We start from the raw sequence: 19,375 nt of genomic DNA, 5'->3' as shown, positions 1-19,375 counted from the left end.
AGGGTGGAGGACTTAGAATCAAGAAGACCTGAGTTCAAATTCTGTCTCTTACAACTACTACTACTACTACTACTGCTGCTACTACTACTACTACTACTACTACATACACATGATCTCATTTGACTTGCTATTGATAGAGACACATAGAAAGAGAGACAGAGATAGAGACATATAGAGACAGAGAGAGCACTTTAAGGTTTCCAAAATGCTTTACATAAATCTTACTTAAGCCTCACAACTACACTCTGAAGCCAGAGTAGTGACTTTATTATCCCCTTTTGCAGATAATTCCATTTCAGAGAAGTTCAGTGACCTGCCCATGGTCACATAGTTAGTTTCAGAGACTGAATGTAAACCCAGACCTTCCTGAATCATAACTGCAAATTATGAAATAATTACGAAAGAAACACAGCAATTGACCCAAAGGACAATGGAAAGATGCATGGTGACTTTTAGGAGGCTGGAGCATGTTACTTATGATAACTTATCTATAAGAAGCTACATAAAATACTCTACTCAAGATATGTTTGAGTGAAAAAGGAGGTGGATGTATCATGGAGTGAGGATAACAGACACTGAATATACACTGTTGGTGACACACTGGTGTCCCCAGACACTAAAAGAAAAATTAGAAGGCCTTCTGGGTATATACTTTGAAGGCTTTATGAAAAATACAGAAAAGTCATACATATCAAGCATGGTAGAGTTGGAATCTGCACCAGCAGAAACAGTATTACTCACACTATCAAAACCACAGACTTTTTAAAGTATTAAATGAAATCTCAGGGGAAACATTGTGTAGTAGATAGAGAGCCTAAGAGATAGGAGAACCTAGATTCAAGTCCCATCTCTGAAAAATACTGTGTGACCACAACCCAGTTGCTTAGTCTCCAAGTGCCCCCAGACAACATGCAGATGGAGTTCTCTAAATCTCTTAGATCATAGGTCCAGTTCAACCTCATTAAACTAAATAAACAAGGTGAAATCAATTATAATATTGCTATGGACATAAAAATACCAAGCAAGTCACACAATTAAGTAGATACACAATATATTTTATTCATGATAATTTTACATAATGAAAAATTTTAAATTATCTAAATGTCATCATCTTCTTTAACTAATGCTAATTTCACATTAAATGCTGCTCTGATGTTGGCCCAAAAGAGCACTTGCTTACTCTTCTCCTTGGGCCATTCCAAATAAGTTCTCTGTGCCATGAGAGCTTTCAGCTTGTGATACCGGGCAGGAATGCCATCCTGTGGGATTGGTTCCAGTAAGATGAGGATTAAGTTACATGAACCTTCATGAAAAAGTTTGTGGTGAGCGAAGTAAAGCTCATAATGGCACCACTCACTCTGAATGAAGTTGGGGGACAAAATAAAGATGGACTTGTGGCTTTTCTCTATACAGTTTATAATGTTTTCAACAATACTCTTTCCAGGGACAAAGTTTCTCTCATGAAGGCAAATCCTTAGGTCTTCACCCTCTAGGTTTGGAAGCAGCTCATGCTTCACCCAGGCAGAGTCCAGTTCACTGTATGAAATAAAAGCATGAAACTGGAACGTTCTTTCAAGTTTGTCTACGGGGATGTTCCTAGCTCTGTGTCGTGTCTGAGTCCACTGAGATATCATCCTCAGATACCATAGGAAGTCAAAGTGGATGCACAAAAAAGTTGTAACAATCACCAGAACTAAGGCAATCATCACAACAGTGATAACCAACAGAACTAAATTACACGAGAAGGAAGACAAGTGAAAATCCTTTAACTGTGTCCCCTTATAGCTATCTGGAAAGGTACACGTATATGAATGCGGCCATCCATGTACCACTTTGTTTGATAATGTGGCTATGTTTTCTCTAAATTCTCTTAGCTCACAGGTACATTGGAATGGGTTGTCTCCTGCTTGTAGTGATTTAATATTCTGACAGCTATTGAAGAAGTGAGCAGATGGGCTGGAAACTGAATTATTTCTGACTACCAGTACAGAAAGGCTACTAAAAGTACTGCACCCTGGAAGATCAGCTAAAGAATTAAAAGCAATATTTAGCTCTTGCAAAGTTTCCAGGTTGGACATATGTTTAGGGATGCTCCTGATATTGTTTCTATGTAGATCAAGCACTATGATATTGGGAGGTAAACATCTGAAGACAGAGTCAGTGAGCTCATTGGATGACAAATTTAAGATCAACAGACTTTCAGTCCAATTGCAGTTTTCATTATCATCATAACTGATAGAATTCTGGCTTAAGTCCAGATGTTTCAGAGACTTCATTTTCTCTGCCATTTGAGCTATCTGGGAAAGGTGTTTAAATTTGTTCTTTTGTAAAATAAGCGTTTGCAAGAGGTTTAAGTTATCACAATCTTGGAAAAGACTCTCTGTGAAAAGATTGTCAGCAAAATCCAAATACTGAAATGGGCTAGGGTTAGAAGGGCAAAGCATATGCAATATACGGCTATTCAATAGTATTAACATTTTTATGTTCATCTCTGAAAAGATACGATACAAATCTGGTTGTGAAAATATATAAACTTTGATGGTAAAAAGTTCTATTTTTAGCCCTTTCAGTGAAGTTTCATTATATGTAAATGTCTCATGATCAATTTTTCCCACCAATGTTAAGTTGTAAATATAAAGATATTCTATGGGTTTCTGCCAAAGAAATTGAAGAATTTCCACAAAGCATTTCCAAGTAGTTTCAACATGGTAGAGGGTAAGATTCAGAAATCTTGAATTATTAATTACTTCTGATAAAAAACCAGCAAAAATAAAACAATTATTATTATCCAAATTAATATTAGTTAGTTCTAAACTTCTTAAGTTGCTCACTGACATATTCAGTTGGACAAAGAATGCTCTATTTGGAGGGAAGATAATTTGTAGTACCTTTGTGCTCAAAACTGGAAGGCTCTCCAGTTTGTCTTTTTTCCCATAAAATCTTTCTAGGTCTAGCAGGATGTTACTTAGATTCAAATGGTGAATTGGTAGTAAGTCTGATTTTTGTATACTTGTAGTACTTAATCCCAGGAAATCTAGTTGGGACATGTTGGCAAATTCCTCACAGATGGGGAGGTCTTTGAATTCATTGAATGAGAGATCTAAATATGTGAGATTCAGGAGAGGATGGCACGAAATCTTCCATAACTTATTGTGGGATAAATCCAAGTATTCCAGATCCTGGTTGAATTTGAACACACTGATATCGAGGTATTGGATCCTATTATGAGAAAGTTTTAAAACTCTCAGCTTTGGTAGAGGTTTGAAGTCTTCAATCTGAAGCTCAGCTATATTGTTTAGTGACAGATCTAAGACTGTTGTTTTTGATGACAGGAGTCTTGGAACATGCCTGAGAAAGTTGTTTGAATAGTTACCCACAAATGCATTTTCCAAAGAATGTTGGATTCTGCTCCCAAGGATCAACATGAAGATGTAAACGAAACGAAATGTTCTGATGATTGGTGGGATTAGCCATAGTGTTGCCGTGGACATCCTTAAGGGTCACTGTCATTCTTTAGAGTATTTCAATACAGGTCCAAATTCTAGAACAAAATCCACATGACATATGTGTTGAATGAATACTAATTCATAATAATAAAGTTCTGGTATGTTACTCCATCTTACCCAATACAATAATGGCTGGTATTTATATGGTAATTTAAAGCCCACAAAGTGCCTACAATACACTAGCTCACTTGATTCCCACAGGAACCCTGTTAGGTAGAGAGCAAAGGTATTGATGTCTCTGTTTTATGTATAAAAAACTGAGGTTGAGAGAGGTTAAGTGACTTCAGGGAATAATAGATTTTGCACTGCTGAGGCTCTCAAAGGCCATCTAGTCTAACTCCTTCATTTTGTAGATAAAGAAACTGAGACTCAGAGAGATTATGTGATTAGCCCAGGGTCACACAGCTAAGAAATGTCTGGTGTGGGACTTGAACTTAGGTCTTCCTGATTGCAGTTCTACAATCTTATTCTCTATGCCACACTATTTCTCTGGTGACTTGCCCATAATTACACATCTAACAAGTGTCAGAGGTACCCAGGTTTCTGATAATTCTATATTTAGTACTCTATATAATTTACCAATTAAATGATTTTTAGACACGTTATTTGACTTCTCTGTGCCTCAGTTTCCTTTCCTATAAATTGCAGAGACACCATTACATAGGAGATAGGAAGTTTGTCTTAGAGTCAGGAAGCCTTAGGTGAAAATCCTAGGACCATAGGTAAAAAACATTTAACCTCTCCGAACCTCAGTTTCCTCATCTGTGAAATGAAATAATTATATCTACAGTACTTACAACAACACTGTGAGGTAGAGACTACAGGTATATCTACTACTTTATCTACTACTACTTTATCTCAATAACAGAGATAATGTGATGGTAACATGTTAACAAAGTATAGTCTAAGTCTGGGTATCCCTTTATAAAGTACGAAGCAGATCACAAAACAAAATGGAAAGGGCAGCTGGCCACTAGCTAGCTGAATAATGGTGATGCCCATGGTGGCCTTTAAAAAATGGAATCTCTCAGGCTTGCCAGTTCAAGATAGAGAGCAGCTCGGTGGTGCAGGGCCCCTGAACATGCACCAAAAGGCACAGCAGGAGGTGAGGAGATGAGGAAGAAGTATTTTCTCTCTTCTTGCCCTCTCATTTTCCCCATTTCTAATCTTGCAGTGCAGATACTTACCCAGGAAGAGACCAACACATCCAGCATGGAACACTGATACATACTCTGTCAGGAGACACAAAGAAAGAGAAACATTCAGGGCAAGAAGCAGCTTTAAGGATTGTGACCCCTAGCAGCAGAAAAGAGTCAATTGTGGATTAAAAGGAGAATTAGCTCTGACAGCTTGGAGTTAAAAAGCAGACAGGAGAAGAGTCATGGGGCCCAGCTGAGGGACCTCCCCCACAGAGATGCTGCATTCAGGGTGGAGCATTGTAAGGACAACACTAAGAAAGGACGTTGGGACCTTCAAATATTGGAGGTACAATTTGCCTTGACCGGTTGTATCCCTGTGCATGCACCTCACTATCACTACTCCCTAAAGTTGTGTCTAGTCTTTCGATAGGCACTGGGTATATTTGTGAGATAGTATGTCTCAGATTTATGGGAGAATGCCATACAGCAATTCTTCTTACCATGACATCTTAGTAAATGCCTTTGCCTAGTGTTTACTAGCTGATTTTTAATGGTAACAGTAGAGTCTCATGAGCTACATAATTTTAGGAATGCATCCCATTAGGAATTTTAGGTATCTCACAGGATATCCCTTGAACCTTGGAATCATAAAACTGAAGACATTCTCATAGTGCCTGAAGGGGAAGCTACTTATGTAAAGTTTCATCAGAGAATAGCTCTTAGATTTAAACAAGATAACATATATAAAGTACTTTATAAATGCTAAAATATTACTTTATTAATGGTCTGAAGAAAAGCAAATTTGAAAGGTATAGAAGTCATGGAATATATAGCATGGAGGCAAACAGGTCCAACTCACTTTAATAATGTGTGAACATATCAATGTATTGTAGCAAAACACAAGGATGTTTTGTATACTCTACTCATAAAGACAGAGAAATATAGAACACATTTTTAAACGTTTTCAGGGTCTTAAAAGACTTTAGAGTCACTGAAAAAATGAACTCCTTAAAAAGCAGGATTGCTTTCCAAATGGAAAAAAAGGTATAAAAGCTCATAGAAGAAAATGAGCCTTTTAAAAATTAGAATTGGGCATATGGAAGCTAATGACTCCATTCTGTGAGACATCAAGAAACAATAAAACAAAGTCCAAAGAATGAAAAAATAGAACAAAATGTGAAATAAATTATCAGAAAGGCAACCAACCTGGAAAATAGATTAAGGGAGAGATAACTTAAGAATTATCGGACTACCTGAAAGGAATGATTTTTTTTTTAAAAAAAAGAAGCCTAGATATCATAATTTAAGAAATTATGAAGGAAAACTGGGAGGGTGGAGCCAAGATGGTAGATTAAAGGCAGCATCCCAGCTGAACTCTTGGATCCAGAGGGTGAAATAGAAATTGAAAGAATCTACCAATCATCTCCTGAAAAAGATCCCAAAATGAAAACTCCTAGGAAATCTATGGCCAAATTCCAGAGCTCCCAAGTCAAGGAGAAAATATTGTAAGCAGCCAGAAAGAAACAGTTCAAATGTCATGAAGCAACACTCAGGATCACACAAGATTTAGTGGCTTCCAAGGGAAAAAGAGAACAGGTCTTGGAATATGATATCCTAGAAGGCAAAGGAGCTAGGATTACAACCAAGAATCACCTACCCAGCAAAACTAAATACAATCCTTCAGGAGGAGTGGGTGGATATTTAAAGAAATGGAGGACTTCCAAGCATTCCTGATGAAAAGGTAAATAGAAAGAGCTAAACAGGAAATTTGACATTCAAACACAAAACCCAAGAGAAGCATAAAAAAGGTAAACATGAAAGAGAAACCATAAGGGACTTCATGGGGTTTAACTGTTTACATTCCCACAGGGGAAGATTATTCACATAACCCCTAAAGGACTTTATCATTATTAGGACAGTTAAAAGGAGTTTATATAGATAGAGGGCATGATTATGTTAGAATATTCTAAAAAAAATGAAAGGGGGAGAAATAGGGGTTCACTGGGAGAAGAGGAAGGGAGAAGTAGAATGGGGAAAATTTTCTCACATAAAAGAGACACACAAGGAAGAGTTGGAGTGGAGGGGAAGATGAGCGGAAGGGTGGTGGGCAATGCTTGAACTTCATTCTCATCATAACTGGTTCAAAAAGGGAAGAATATATATAAACACTCAGTTGTGTATAGAAATGTATCTTACCCAATAGGGAAATAGGAAGGGAAAGTAATAAGAGAAGAGGAGGAGGTTGTAAAAGGGAAAGTGGATTAAGGGAGGCAGTGGTTAGAAGCTAAATAGATTTTTGAGGAGGGATAGGATAAAGAGAGAGAGAGCGAGAGAGAGAGAGAAAGGAAAAAACAGAAGATAATGGGATAGAGGGAAATATACAGTATTCATAACTGAATATGAATGGGATGAGCTAACCCATAAAACAGAAACAGATAGCAGTAAGGATTCAAAGCCAGGAATCCATATATATATATACATACACACACATACACATACATACGTACACATATGTATATACATATACACACATATGTATACATATATATATTAGGAAAAAGTAAAGTTATATTTATTTTAATGTATTCAAATAATTTAGGCTATTTAAAACTCTAAGAAGTCACTCTATATACACTTTCCTCAACTTTCTGATGCCAGTTAAATCACAAGGACATTTATTAAACTTGAAGTGACTATGATTTATAAAAACCACTACAGATGAGAAGGCAGCAGTCTAGATAAAAGAATTTTACCAGAAATCAGTTTATTTTAAAAAAAACATTAAAAATTTTTAAAGTATCATTTTAACTCTCAAAAATGGGAAAAAATATAGATTTCATGAATTTGTTATATAAAACACATACCACTAAAATGGCAAAAGAAAATCAAGGATTAGTGCCTAGAAATTTTAAATGTCCCTTTCAGAGTCAGGAATGAAATTTAAAAACAAAAACAAACATAACACTTGTTTAAACTATAACTAATATGCATTTATTGTAGTCGTAGATTAAGCAATTTTAAGTAGCTATCTGCAATCTTTAAAACAATGCACTGAAAAGAAGTCTTAATTTCAGACTTTTATGTATTGCACTAAGGAATAAGCGGGATAGTTACAAAATTTTCTCTCTCATTTTCTGTTCTGAACATCTAAGGTATAACTTGCAAGTCCTTAAGAATATCTTTTATCACTAGATTGTAACAATAATTAGAATACCAAATTTCTTATTGATTGCTACAAGTGAAAACATTTGAAATAACTTTAAATGCATTCCAAGATAATTTAGTATATATTCTCAATAGATTCACTTACACTTAAGAATTAAAGTATATGAATTTTATGGAACTATTATGGGAAATTCCTAGGTCATACAATATATAGGGCTAATATTTAAATGTTAAGAAAAAAATCCCACCATCGTTACATCTGCAAATATATCCATGTGATCTTCTACATGATATATGAAGAAACCTATGAGGCTTCCCACGAGGTCACATATACAAAGCTTTCAGTCCTTCAAAAGTATTTGTTCTCTACAGCTAGTTTATAATCAGTCGGTATTTCAGTAAAACCAAAACAAGATAATAAAAGCTCCTGTAAACAAAAACTTTCATCAGACTAAGGACAGTCAGTAATTAACACACTTATTCAGAAAATCATGGCTATTCCTGGGGAGTACAAGTTCAAACCTGTCCATAAACAGAAGTAATCATTTTATACTCATTTATATGTAATTCTATTTAATTTCTTTGTTAAAGCATGACATAGGAAAAAGTCCACAATTCAAAAATGTGAAAACATTTTAAAAATAAATAGTCTTTTTTAAAGTAATTGATCATATTCCATAAGCTAATCTTGGAATCAGGTTCTTGTTGGACAGAGTCCTTTCACTTTGTGGCTTTCGCATGCACTTAACTGGACTGAGTCTGTTGTACATCATCTTAAGAGCTCACCAAAACATACATCACATCATATAGGTAGTAAAAAAATGATAGTAGGTAAAAGGCTAATTTGCACCATCCTTCTTTCTGACAGTATTCTAGAATATCTGCATTCATAATGGTTGTACGATCATGGAGTCCTGGTCCACTCATCACTGGTCTATTCATATAGCTCCAAATATGATACAACAAGAGTATATGACCCAGTGTAAGCCATTCTGCTGCACAGAGAAACATGACACAGAAGAAAGCATGGACGAGATATTCTGGAAATACAAGAGGGTTGAGTATATTACTTTGGTCTATGGGATCCTTGTAATCAGTCTTCAGTTCATCAAATGCTATAATGAGCCAGATGGCAAAGAAGATGAGTGCAGGGGGTTAGCAGCAGCACCAGCATGTAGCAGAAGGCAGCAAATGTAAACCCCATGGCCCAATGGAAAGATGAAAATGGCCATGGCTGATGCAACCAAGGTGAGGGCACTTAATATATTGTTTATAATAGATACACTTGAAACAGAAATACATAGAAAGAGTTCAAATAAAGGGCTGAAGCAAAATCTAATATGGTTCAGCTGAAATAAAAAAGTCAAGGGCAAGAATCATGATCTCAGACAAAGCAAAAGCAAAACCAGACCTAATTAAAAGAGATAATCAGGGAAACTACATTTTGCAAAAAGTACCATAGACAAAGAAGTAATATCAAAAAATTTTACAGCAAGTTTTTCTGAGAGAGGCCTCATTTTTCAAATATATAGAGAATTGATTCAAATCCATAAAAATGAGAGTCATTCCCTAATTGATAAAATTGATTAAATTTGATAATTTAATTGTTAATTTAATTGAATTAATAAAACAAACAATTTTCTGAAGAAGAAATCAAAGCTATCTATAGTCATATGAAAAAAATCTCTAAAACACTTCTCATTAGAAAAGGAAAATTAAAAGAACTCTGAGGTACCTCCTCACACCTATCAGAAAGGACAAATGCTAGAGGAGATGAGGAAAATAGGGACACTGATAAACTGTTGGTAGAGTAGTAAACTGATGCAACTATTCTGCAGAATAATTTGGAACTATGCCCAAGAGCTATAAAATTATGTATACTCCTTGATCCAGAAATACCACTAGTAGGTCTGTATTCCAAAGAGATCAAAGGAAAAGTAAAAGGACCCATAGGTACAAAAATATTTATAGCAGCTCTTTTTGTGATGGCATACAATTGGAAATTGAGGGGAAAATCATCAATTGGGGAATGGCTGAACAAGTTGTGGCATGTGATTGTCATGGAGTACTATTGTGCTATAAAAAATGATGAGGGGGTAGTTTCAGAAAAAACATGGCAAGATCTATATGAACTGATGCAAAGTGAAGTGAGAAGAACTGGGAGATCATTATGCACAGTAACATTGATGTTGTAATGATGATCAACTGTGAAAGACTTGGATACTACGATCAACACAATGATCCAAGACAATTCCAAAGGACTCATGAAGAAAAAATGTTATCCCTCTCCAGAGAGAGAAATGTGAGTGCAAATTAAAGTAAATTTTTTTCACTTTCTCAATTTTTTTTGCATGATTTCATATGTATAACTGATATCATATTGCTTGTCTTCTCAGTGGGTATGGGAAGGCATGGGGAAAAGGGAGATAATTTGGAACTCAAAATTTAAAAAGAAAACAATGTTATAAATAAATAATTAAATTTAAAATGAAAGTAATAAAGCTGTTACATTTTAAAGTGTCTTGGTTTTGGTGAGCCAGGAGCTACAACTAGAAGATGGAATGCAGGTGATAGACACTATGGCCAAGTCCTCAGCAAGCACTAAAGAAGGGAATTTGATTTCTTAGATAACAGTAACTTTGTCTTTTTCCCCCAAAACTTTTTTTCCTCTTCCTCCAAACCTTTTGATAAAGTCAATTATGTGAAAATTTTATTTTTATTTAAAATAATGATTAGTGTCTTTAGTGAGTTCACAAATGAAGAGAAAAGCTTTAGAATTCTTTGAAAATCTCCCCTCCCTGGATACTACCTTGAAAGCTCAGTTCATACTGTCAGGTAGGTAGCACCATGGCTGACTCAGTACCAGAAGGAAAGTGAGGTTCAGGCTGAACTAGAATTGGCCCTTTGGAAAGGTGTTCATTTCACCTGATTGGCTCAGCAATGGTTCATGTTTTCTAAACAGAATGTGATACCCAAAAAGTAATCCTGAAGGGATTGAACTTGAAGGAAGTTAAATCTTTTTTTCCCCTATATAATTAGTTTCCCTTATTTTTAAATAATATTTTTTTCTCTCCAATTACAGGTAAAAACAATTTTTACCATTTGTTTGGTTTTTTAAAAAACAGTTTTGAGTTCCAAATTTTATTCCTTCTTCCTTCCCCTCCCTCTTCCCTAAGATGGTAAGCAATCTGATATAGGTTATACAGGTTATATTATATAGGTTATATTCAGGTAAAACATTTTCATATTAGTCATTTTGTGCAAGGGGGGGAGAGAGGGAGGGAGAAAGAGAGAGAGAGAGAGAGAGAGAGAGAGAGAGAGAGAGAGAGAGAGAAGGAGGAAGAGAAAGAGGGAAGGAAGGAGGAAGGGAAAGAGGGAAGGAGGGAGGAAAGGAGGGAAGGTGGGAGAGAGTGAGGAAAGAAAGGAAGGAAAAAATAATATGCTTTAGTCTGTATTCAGATTACATCAGTTATTTCTCTGGAAGCAGAGAGCATTTTTCATCATGGATGAAGGAAGTTAAATCTTTAGACACTTAAGGTTCAAAATCAGAATATCATATTATGCTTTTAGAAACTAGTTTGGGTTGGGAATATACAGTAAAGAAGTATAGGTCTGCAATTCTTAAGTATTTTTAGAACCATTGTACTACTTAACCAGAACCATTGGGAAGTTTGATTTTGATAAAATGCCAATAACAGATCTTATTTTTATTTAAAATACATGATAAATGGTTTCTCAAATGATTATATTAGTCATTAGCAAGTCACTATTTAGACAACAGGGATATAAGGAGAAAAACAAAATAATGTGTGCCCTCAGAGAACTTAGTTCAATTGGAAAAATACAACAAATACACAGTTAAGTACATGTGAAGTAATTTAAGGAAGAAAAAATCACTAACAACTAGGATCTATCAGCAAAGGTTTCAATCTAGCTAGGGGAGATGACACATTAACACATAAAGTGATTTACGACCATTAGAAAGAAATCAGTCAACAAGCAAAGAATAATATTCCATATGCTCAACGTACAAGCATTGAGGCGATATTGTGTTCATCCTTCGTTTTCCAAGCGGACCAATGACATCATAGGTGATGTCTTGACTTTCCCATGAATTGGATTTAAGAGAGGCAGAGTTGTACACAGTCGTCAACCTCACTCTCTCGTCCAAAGTCATTGAAGTCTAGTGGCAAGACAAAACAACTGACAATAGCCTAGGATGCAGTGGATGACCTTAGTGTCTTTGATGTCTAACCAAGCTCTAAGCACTCCGCAAGTGCCTGCTTCAGCCGTACTCTCGGCCACTGGAATAAATTGTCCTCATCTGGCCATTCTGATGGGGAGGGGCTTAATCTTCACATGTTTAGGGTAGCTATCCCTCTAACTCACTCACAGGCCTGTTGGTTACCCTGTAAAGAGACCATTAGAGTCAGATGGGGTTGACCAGGGATGGGGGGAGGGGGTTCTCAGTAAAAGTGAATTAAGAAGACAGTTTTTAAGGAGGCAAGGGATAAGAATTGCTTGAGGAGACAGGAACAAGTCTATTCTAAGGTAGAATCACCATTACAGTTAAGAAGTGCCTCTTTATGTCTAACAGAATTTCTCAATTCAAACCAATTTCCTTTGCTCAGCTCTCTGAGAGGGTCTGTGATACTTTATGCTTCCTCAGGAGGGTTTCTGGCTCTTGACATCTATCAGAATGACCTAAATATTCTAAAAGTTATGGGGAAGGAGCTAACAATGTCATTAAAAAATATATAGTTCAACTGTTACATTGTTGGAGGAGTTGTGAATGGATCCTGCCATTCTGGAGAGCAATTTGGAACTATGTCCAAAGTGCTATAAAATGTGCATACGCTTTGACCCAGCAATACCACTTCTAGGGCTGTATCCCAAAGAGATCACACAAGTGAGAAAGGGACCCATATGTACAAAAATATTTATAGTAGCTCTTTTTGTAGTGCAAAGAATTGGAGATCAAGGGGATTTCCATCATTTGGGGAATAGCTAAACAAGCATTAACATTTTAACTACAAGGAAAGAGGAAGAAAACAAGAGGGAGACAATGGGGGGAGGGTAAAAATAGGAAAGAAAGATTGGGAAAAGGGGAAGTTTTTAGGCAAGAAAAGGTATATGAATGTAATGGAATACTATTGTGCTATAAGAAATGGGGAAGATATGGACTTCATAATAACCTGGAAAGACACATATGAGCTGATGCTGAGTGAAGTGAGCAGAAGCAGGAGAACATCGTACACAACCACAGTCATATTGCTTCTGTGATGACTAACTTTGATAGATTTGGCTCTTCTCAGCAACACAAGGTTCCAAGACAGCTCCAAAGGACTCATGATAGAGAGAGCTATCCACATCAAGGGAAAGAACTACAGAGTCTGAATGCAGATTGAGGCAAACTATTTGCTCTCTTTTTTTTCCTCTTTTTTTGGTTTTGTTTCTCCTTTCTCATGATTCATTCCATTGGTCATAATTCTTCTTTACAACTTACCTATTGTGTAAATAAGTTTAATGCGAAAGTATATGTAGAACATATATCAGATCCCATACCGTCTTGGGGGTGTGGAGAGGGGAAGAAAATTTGGAACTCAAAAACTTGTGAAACTGAGTGTTGTAAACTAAAGATAAAAAATCTAATAAAAATACTTGGAAATATATGTGTGTGTGTGTGTGTGTGTGTGTGTGTGTGTGTGTGTGTATATATATATATATATATACATATATATATATATAGTTCAGTTGTTGAGCAGGAAGGACCTTAGAATTCATCTGGTCTAGCTCCTTCATTTTACAAAGGAGGAAATTCCTCTGAAATTCCCCAGGAGATGATTGGCTCAAGATCATGGAACTAGTGGCACTGAGGCAGCTAAATGGTATAAAATAATAATAATCATCATAATTATAATAACATTTATATAGTGCTTTAAGGCTTGCAAAACACTCCATAAATATTATCTCATTTGATCCTCACAACAACCCTGGTGCTAATATTATACTCATTTTGCAGTTGAGGAAATTGAGGCAGAGATTTTTCCAGGGTCACACAGCCAGTAAGTATCTGAGTCAGAATTTGAACTGAGGTTTTCCTAACTCTCAGTCTAGTGCTCTATCTATTGTGCCAAGTAGCTAGCTGCCTTTTGTGTGGCACAGTGGACAGAGTGCTGGACTTGGAGTTGGGAAGACCCAAGTTCAAATGTTGCCTCAGATGCTTACTAGCTGTGTAACCCTCAGAAAGTCACAACTTCTCTATGCCTCAGTTTCTTTATCTGTAAAATGGAGATGATAGTAGCACCTATCTCCCAGGCTTGTTGTGAAGGTCAAATGAGATGATATTTGTAAAGTGCTTTGCAAATCTTAAGGTAGTATTTAAGTGCTCACTATAACCAGCACCAGTATTGTAGTTAGTCTAGGTAGGATTCAAATCCAAGGTCCTCTTGCACCAAAATCACTACGCTTTATTAACTTTCAGGAAAAGACAGAGATGGTAGTTTTGTGACTAGTAACATTAAGCAGAATTGTAAGTAGATCTTTTTTAACAAGCAGTACAGGAAACATTAAGTTCCATCCTAGGTCTCCAAAGAATTAAAGTTGAGGGTCACCAAAAAGGAAATGAAGAGGCACAGGGTGTGGTCATGCTACATCATATTACTAACCAAGAATTGCGCAAGAGGAATTGTGTAAAGAATAGCATGTAATGTAGATGAGACATAACCAGAGGAAACTGGAAGCTAATCATGAGGAAGTAACCAATAGACTGGATGCTCCCCCGGATCTACATCTTGTGAGGAGAATGGAAAGAAGTCTGTCAGGACAGCCAGTGGATTTATTTCCCCTTTCTCCTCCTGCCATGGACATATCCTGGAAGGACATGGACAAGGGTGGTCTAAGGGCTGAGGAGGGGCAGGAATAAGCTATATTGAGGGAGCACCCACATAGGTGAGATCACAGATCAATTAAATTATGAGTGCCACAATCTGCACCCCAATTAGTACAGAGCAGGACTCAAAGAAAATGTTTAACCAGAAGTTTGATGATTTTGTTTTTGTCACTGCCATCTCCCTGCACCTAGCCTCACCCCTCTCTTATTACTCCATAGCTACCAAAGTATTTTCATAGCACACAAGCCTAACAACCATGGTATTCTCCTTGAAAAGCTCCCATAGCTAACTTACCTCTGAGATCATTTAAATAAGACATTTCTATATAGAGATGAGGAACACAGACCAACAGAGACTCCCCTCTGCTCTACTGCACCAAAGGTCAAATCCAGCAGTTACTGTTAATCAAAATGGGAGAATGCAGTCAGGTCCTCAGTCAGCCTGGCTTAAAAATTCTTGGCTTCCATCCTGGCCCAAATATCTGCTGCCAACACACTTCCCTGATACTGGACACCAGCTATAACTCACTACTGCCCTCTGACACAACCAGATTTCTTGGTTTCAGGACCTTCTGCTTTGCATCCTGACAATGGATCTGCCTTGCATTTTGAATTTTTATTCATCTGATAACAATAGATAGTCTTGTGTTTAATAATAGTCCCCTAAACCTTTTTGAGTCTAATTTCTATTCTGGGGCAGCACGAATATCTCTTCCTCACCAGCTCAGACTTGGCTAACTGGCACAGAACACAACCTTGGACTTCTCTAAGGAAAGATGGCATGCATCCACCTAGTACTTACTACCTGGCATGGCAACCCAGGTGTTACTTAGATGTGTGTATATTCAATTGGTTCCTGAAGGCTAAGAAAAAAATTAAAGCATCAACATTTTAACTACAAGGAAAGAGGAAGAAAACAAGAGGGAGACAATGGGGGGAGGCTAAAAATAGGAAAGAAAGATTGGGAAAAGGGAAGTTTTTAGGCAAAAAAAAGTAATTAAGCAGAGGGAGAAACAATAGGTATAATGGTAGAAGATACAGAACAAGAAGAAAAAGGAGGCACAATAAAAAGGAAAAAAGAAAGGTGAATTTTTTTAAAGGACTCTTCAAGAGAAACCACCACTAATTCATTCAACAAACATTTACTGAGAAGTGCTGACTACATGCAAAGTACTACACACTGTATGGACTGCAAAGCTGTACAAGACGTACAAGAAGTTTACAATCTAGTTGAGGACATAAGACACACGTGGATTTCTGCAACACAAAGTTGTATGAGATGAGGGCTATGTGTCTGGATTTGCTATCTGCTCTAAGAAATCACAAAGGAAAACAGAATAAACAGAGGACACTAATAGGAGGTGAGAGAAGGCAGGACTAACAAGCCCAGGGGAAAGGATGATGCTATCAGGTAAAATGAACAAATGTATTTGTTTTTCACCCAACTACATACACATCCTCTCCTCTGTCAACACCAAGGAAAGGTCTATAAGGAACTGAATTTCCCCAATTCAAGTAACACAGACTGTAAAGAAAACCTACCTGTCTCCTGCATAATCCTCAGTATTTCCTTCTTCATCTTTCATAGTTTTGATTTGAAAAAAGGTGTAAGAGCAATCATTGTTATCCAGATTTCTCTTCAGAGGAAGAGAAGAGTTTCCTCTAACTTCTCTAAAAAATATAAACATGACTCTGTTCAAACTACAGGAAGCAACCAAATAAAACCTTGATGGGTTTTCTGCCATCTATTGAACTTTAATGGAACTACACCTTATAAATGAATTGTCTCTACATTCATCTATAAACAATACATGCCCCTTACTCAATAGTATAGGCATAAAACTAGGGGAGGGTAATTAGAGCTTTCCCCCTAGGGTGCTAAAATGTATTAGACACTTCTCACACTTGAGCTCTTTTAATAGGTAGAAACAACAGAGTTTAGCACCTAGTTAGCAAGGATAATTCATTCGAGAGTCACATTCTAGTTGGCTTTCTCCTAGGTCTGTTTTTAGCTAAGCTGCGGTCCCTGTCTTTCCATCCCTGAAGATGTCCAGGGTCTGCCTTCCCGCATGAAACCTTGTGTTCAAAGGTCCAAGTTCTCTCACCATGATCTTAGCCTAACTGAATTTGTATGGCTTCCAAGCTCGTTTTGTGATGTTTGCCCATGACACAAGAATTGTTGGTCATGCTTCTGCTCAGGACTAATATTTTTGAGGTAGCAGATATCATTTACATACCCTGTTTGCTACAAGAATATAATAATACTGTGTTTGTTTCAGGGATCCCAATAGATTAATTAGGGAAAATGTATTGTTAGATCTTTCTGCATAGTTGGCACAACAATTTTTCTCTAAAACTGTATTTTCAACTAGTAAGTTGAAGCACATAGGAGAGATGAAGAAAAGGAGTCTTGTGAACTATTTGTGACTTCCCAGACCTAAGGAGAAAATTTAACCTGCTACTCTGAGAAACTGAAAAGGAGAATAAAGATATATTTTCCAGGGGTATGGTAGTAAATGTTGAATAAGTGAATCTGGAGGGAGAGGGAGGGGAAGAGGAAATGTACATTTTTACAATTAATCTTCACTATGTATATTTTCTTCATCATTTTCTTAAGTCTTGACAGTCAGTAAATTAATAAATCAAACCATGATTTGTAGTGTTTGCCAGTTTTCAAGGTGGAAATACTCTCATTGAAAATTTAACAATCAGCTCTCTCTAGCTGATTTGAGCTAGCTCCAGTATTCCCTCACATCTACCACTTCTAGCTGAAATTTCAGGTACTCATTGCCCAATCTGTGGTTCAAAATACATAACCAGGGAATGGGTTGCAGAATACACCTAGGCAATTTTGTTAACTGAAAGCTGTTATTATTAGAGAAAGAAGCTGGTTTTAGAGTTAGGGGACCTACAATAGAATCCAGCCTTTGGGCCTGATTACCTGTGAGCAATGCATCACTTCTCCAGGCCTCAGTACTTTCATCTGCAAAATAAGAAGTTAGGCTAGGTTAAAAGGGTCAAACTGGTAGCTGAGTGGGAACCAGATTAAAGTATCATTGGGAAACATCTAACAAAATAGATACAAATACAATACAACATAATGTGAATTTGTGGTTTTATAAATCAATATGCAGCTGTTTCTATCTGAAACCACTGTACTAAATGACCTATAGAGTTACTTCTAGCTCTGAATATATGATCTTATGGATGTTATAAAATTAAAATGGGTAATTTGTGTAGAAACTTGTGTCAGGCAAAAAAGTTCATCTCTTCTTTTCTACCAAATAAAAGCAGACTTTAAATGATTACATTTTAAAATTCCTCTCAGAAAGTAAATTGCTATATTTGACTCAGTGTTGGGGAGAGCCACAACCTCTCAGAGACAAATATTCTTAGGGCAACATTTGTCTAAGAGGGGTCAGAGAATGGATTTTATTTTTTTTTTATTTTAAATTTATTTATTTAACATATTTAGTTTTCAGCATTGATTTTTACAAGAGTTTGAATTACAAATTTTCTCCCCATTTCTACCCTTCCCCCCCACTCCAAGATGGCGTATATTCTGGTTGCCCTGTTCCCCAGTCAGCCCTTCCTTCTGTCACCCCACTCCCCTCCCATCCCCTTTTCCCTTCCTTTCTTGTAGGGCAAGAAAAATTTCTACGCCCCGTTGCCTGTGTATCTTATTTTCTAGTTGCATGCAAGAACTTTTTTTTTGTTTTTGAACATCTGTTTTTAAAACTTTGAGTTCCAAATTCTCTCCCCTCTTCCCTTCCCACCCACCCTCCCTAAGAAGTCAAGTAATTCAACATAGGCCACATGTGTATCATTATGTATAACCCTTCCACAATACTCATATTGTGAAAGACTAACTATATTTTACTCCTTCCCAACCCATCCCCCTTTATTGAATTTTCTCCCTTGACCCCGTCCCCTTTCCAAAGTGTTTGTTTTTGATTACCTCCACCCCCATCTGCCCTCCCCTCCATCATCCCCCCCTTTTTTTTATCTTCTTCCCTCTTCTTTCCTGTGGGGTAAGATACCCAATTGAGTATGTATGGTATTCTCTTCTCAGGTCAAATTTGATGAGAGCAAGATTCACTCATTCCCCACTCACCTGCCCTCTCCCCTCCTCCCACAGAACTGCTTCCTCTTGCCACCTTTATGCGAGATAATCCACCCCATTCTATCTCTCCCTCTCTCAATATATTCCTCTCTCATCCCTTAAGTTGATTTTATTTCTTTTAGATATCTTCCCTTCATCTTCGACTCACCCTGTGTCCGCGCTCTCTCTCTCTTTATATATATACATACATATATACATACATACACATTCACTTATATATATATATATGTACACATAAACATATACACACACACACACACATATATACATACATACATATATATATATATATATATATATATATATGCATATTCCCTTCAGCTACCCTAATACTGAGGTCTCATGAATCATACACGTCATCTTTCCATGTAGGAATGTAAACAAAACAGTTCAACTTTAGTAAGTCCCTTGCAATTTCTTTTTCTTGATTACCTTTTCATGCTTCTCTTGATTCTTGTGTTTGAAAGTCAAATTTTCTATTCAGTTCTGGCCTTTTCACTGAGAAAGCTTGAAAGTCCTCTATTTTATTGAAAATCCATATTTTGCCTTG

General features: G+C 36.7%; 1 protein-coding gene and 1 pseudogene across 1 annotated transcript; both read right to left on the bottom strand.

Annotated features, from left to right (window-relative positions):
• Positions 1 to 1,084: 1,084 nt before the first annotated feature.
• Positions 1,085 to 17,676, bottom strand: TLR6 (toll like receptor 6). Its single transcript, XM_036762784.1, is given in 4 exon segments — positions 1,085 to 3,465; positions 3,467 to 3,541; positions 16,245 to 16,373; positions 17,644 to 17,676. Coding segments are annotated over 2 exon segments (2,412 nt in total). The 5' UTR covers positions 3,511 to 3,541; positions 16,245 to 16,373; positions 17,644 to 17,676; the 3' UTR covers positions 1,085 to 1,097.
• Positions 8,553 to 9,014, bottom strand: LOC118853000 (annotated as a pseudogene).
• Positions 17,677 to 19,375: the final 1,699 nt, after the last annotated feature.

This window comes from Trichosurus vulpecula, chromosome 6 (assembly GCF_011100635.1).
Source record: "Trichosurus vulpecula isolate mTriVul1 chromosome 6, mTriVul1.pri, whole genome shotgun sequence".
In the NCBI taxonomy this organism is placed as follows: Eukaryota; Metazoa; Chordata; class Mammalia; order Diprotodontia; family Phalangeridae; genus Trichosurus; species Trichosurus vulpecula.
This window is presented reverse-complemented; position numbering and strand designations above follow the sequence as displayed.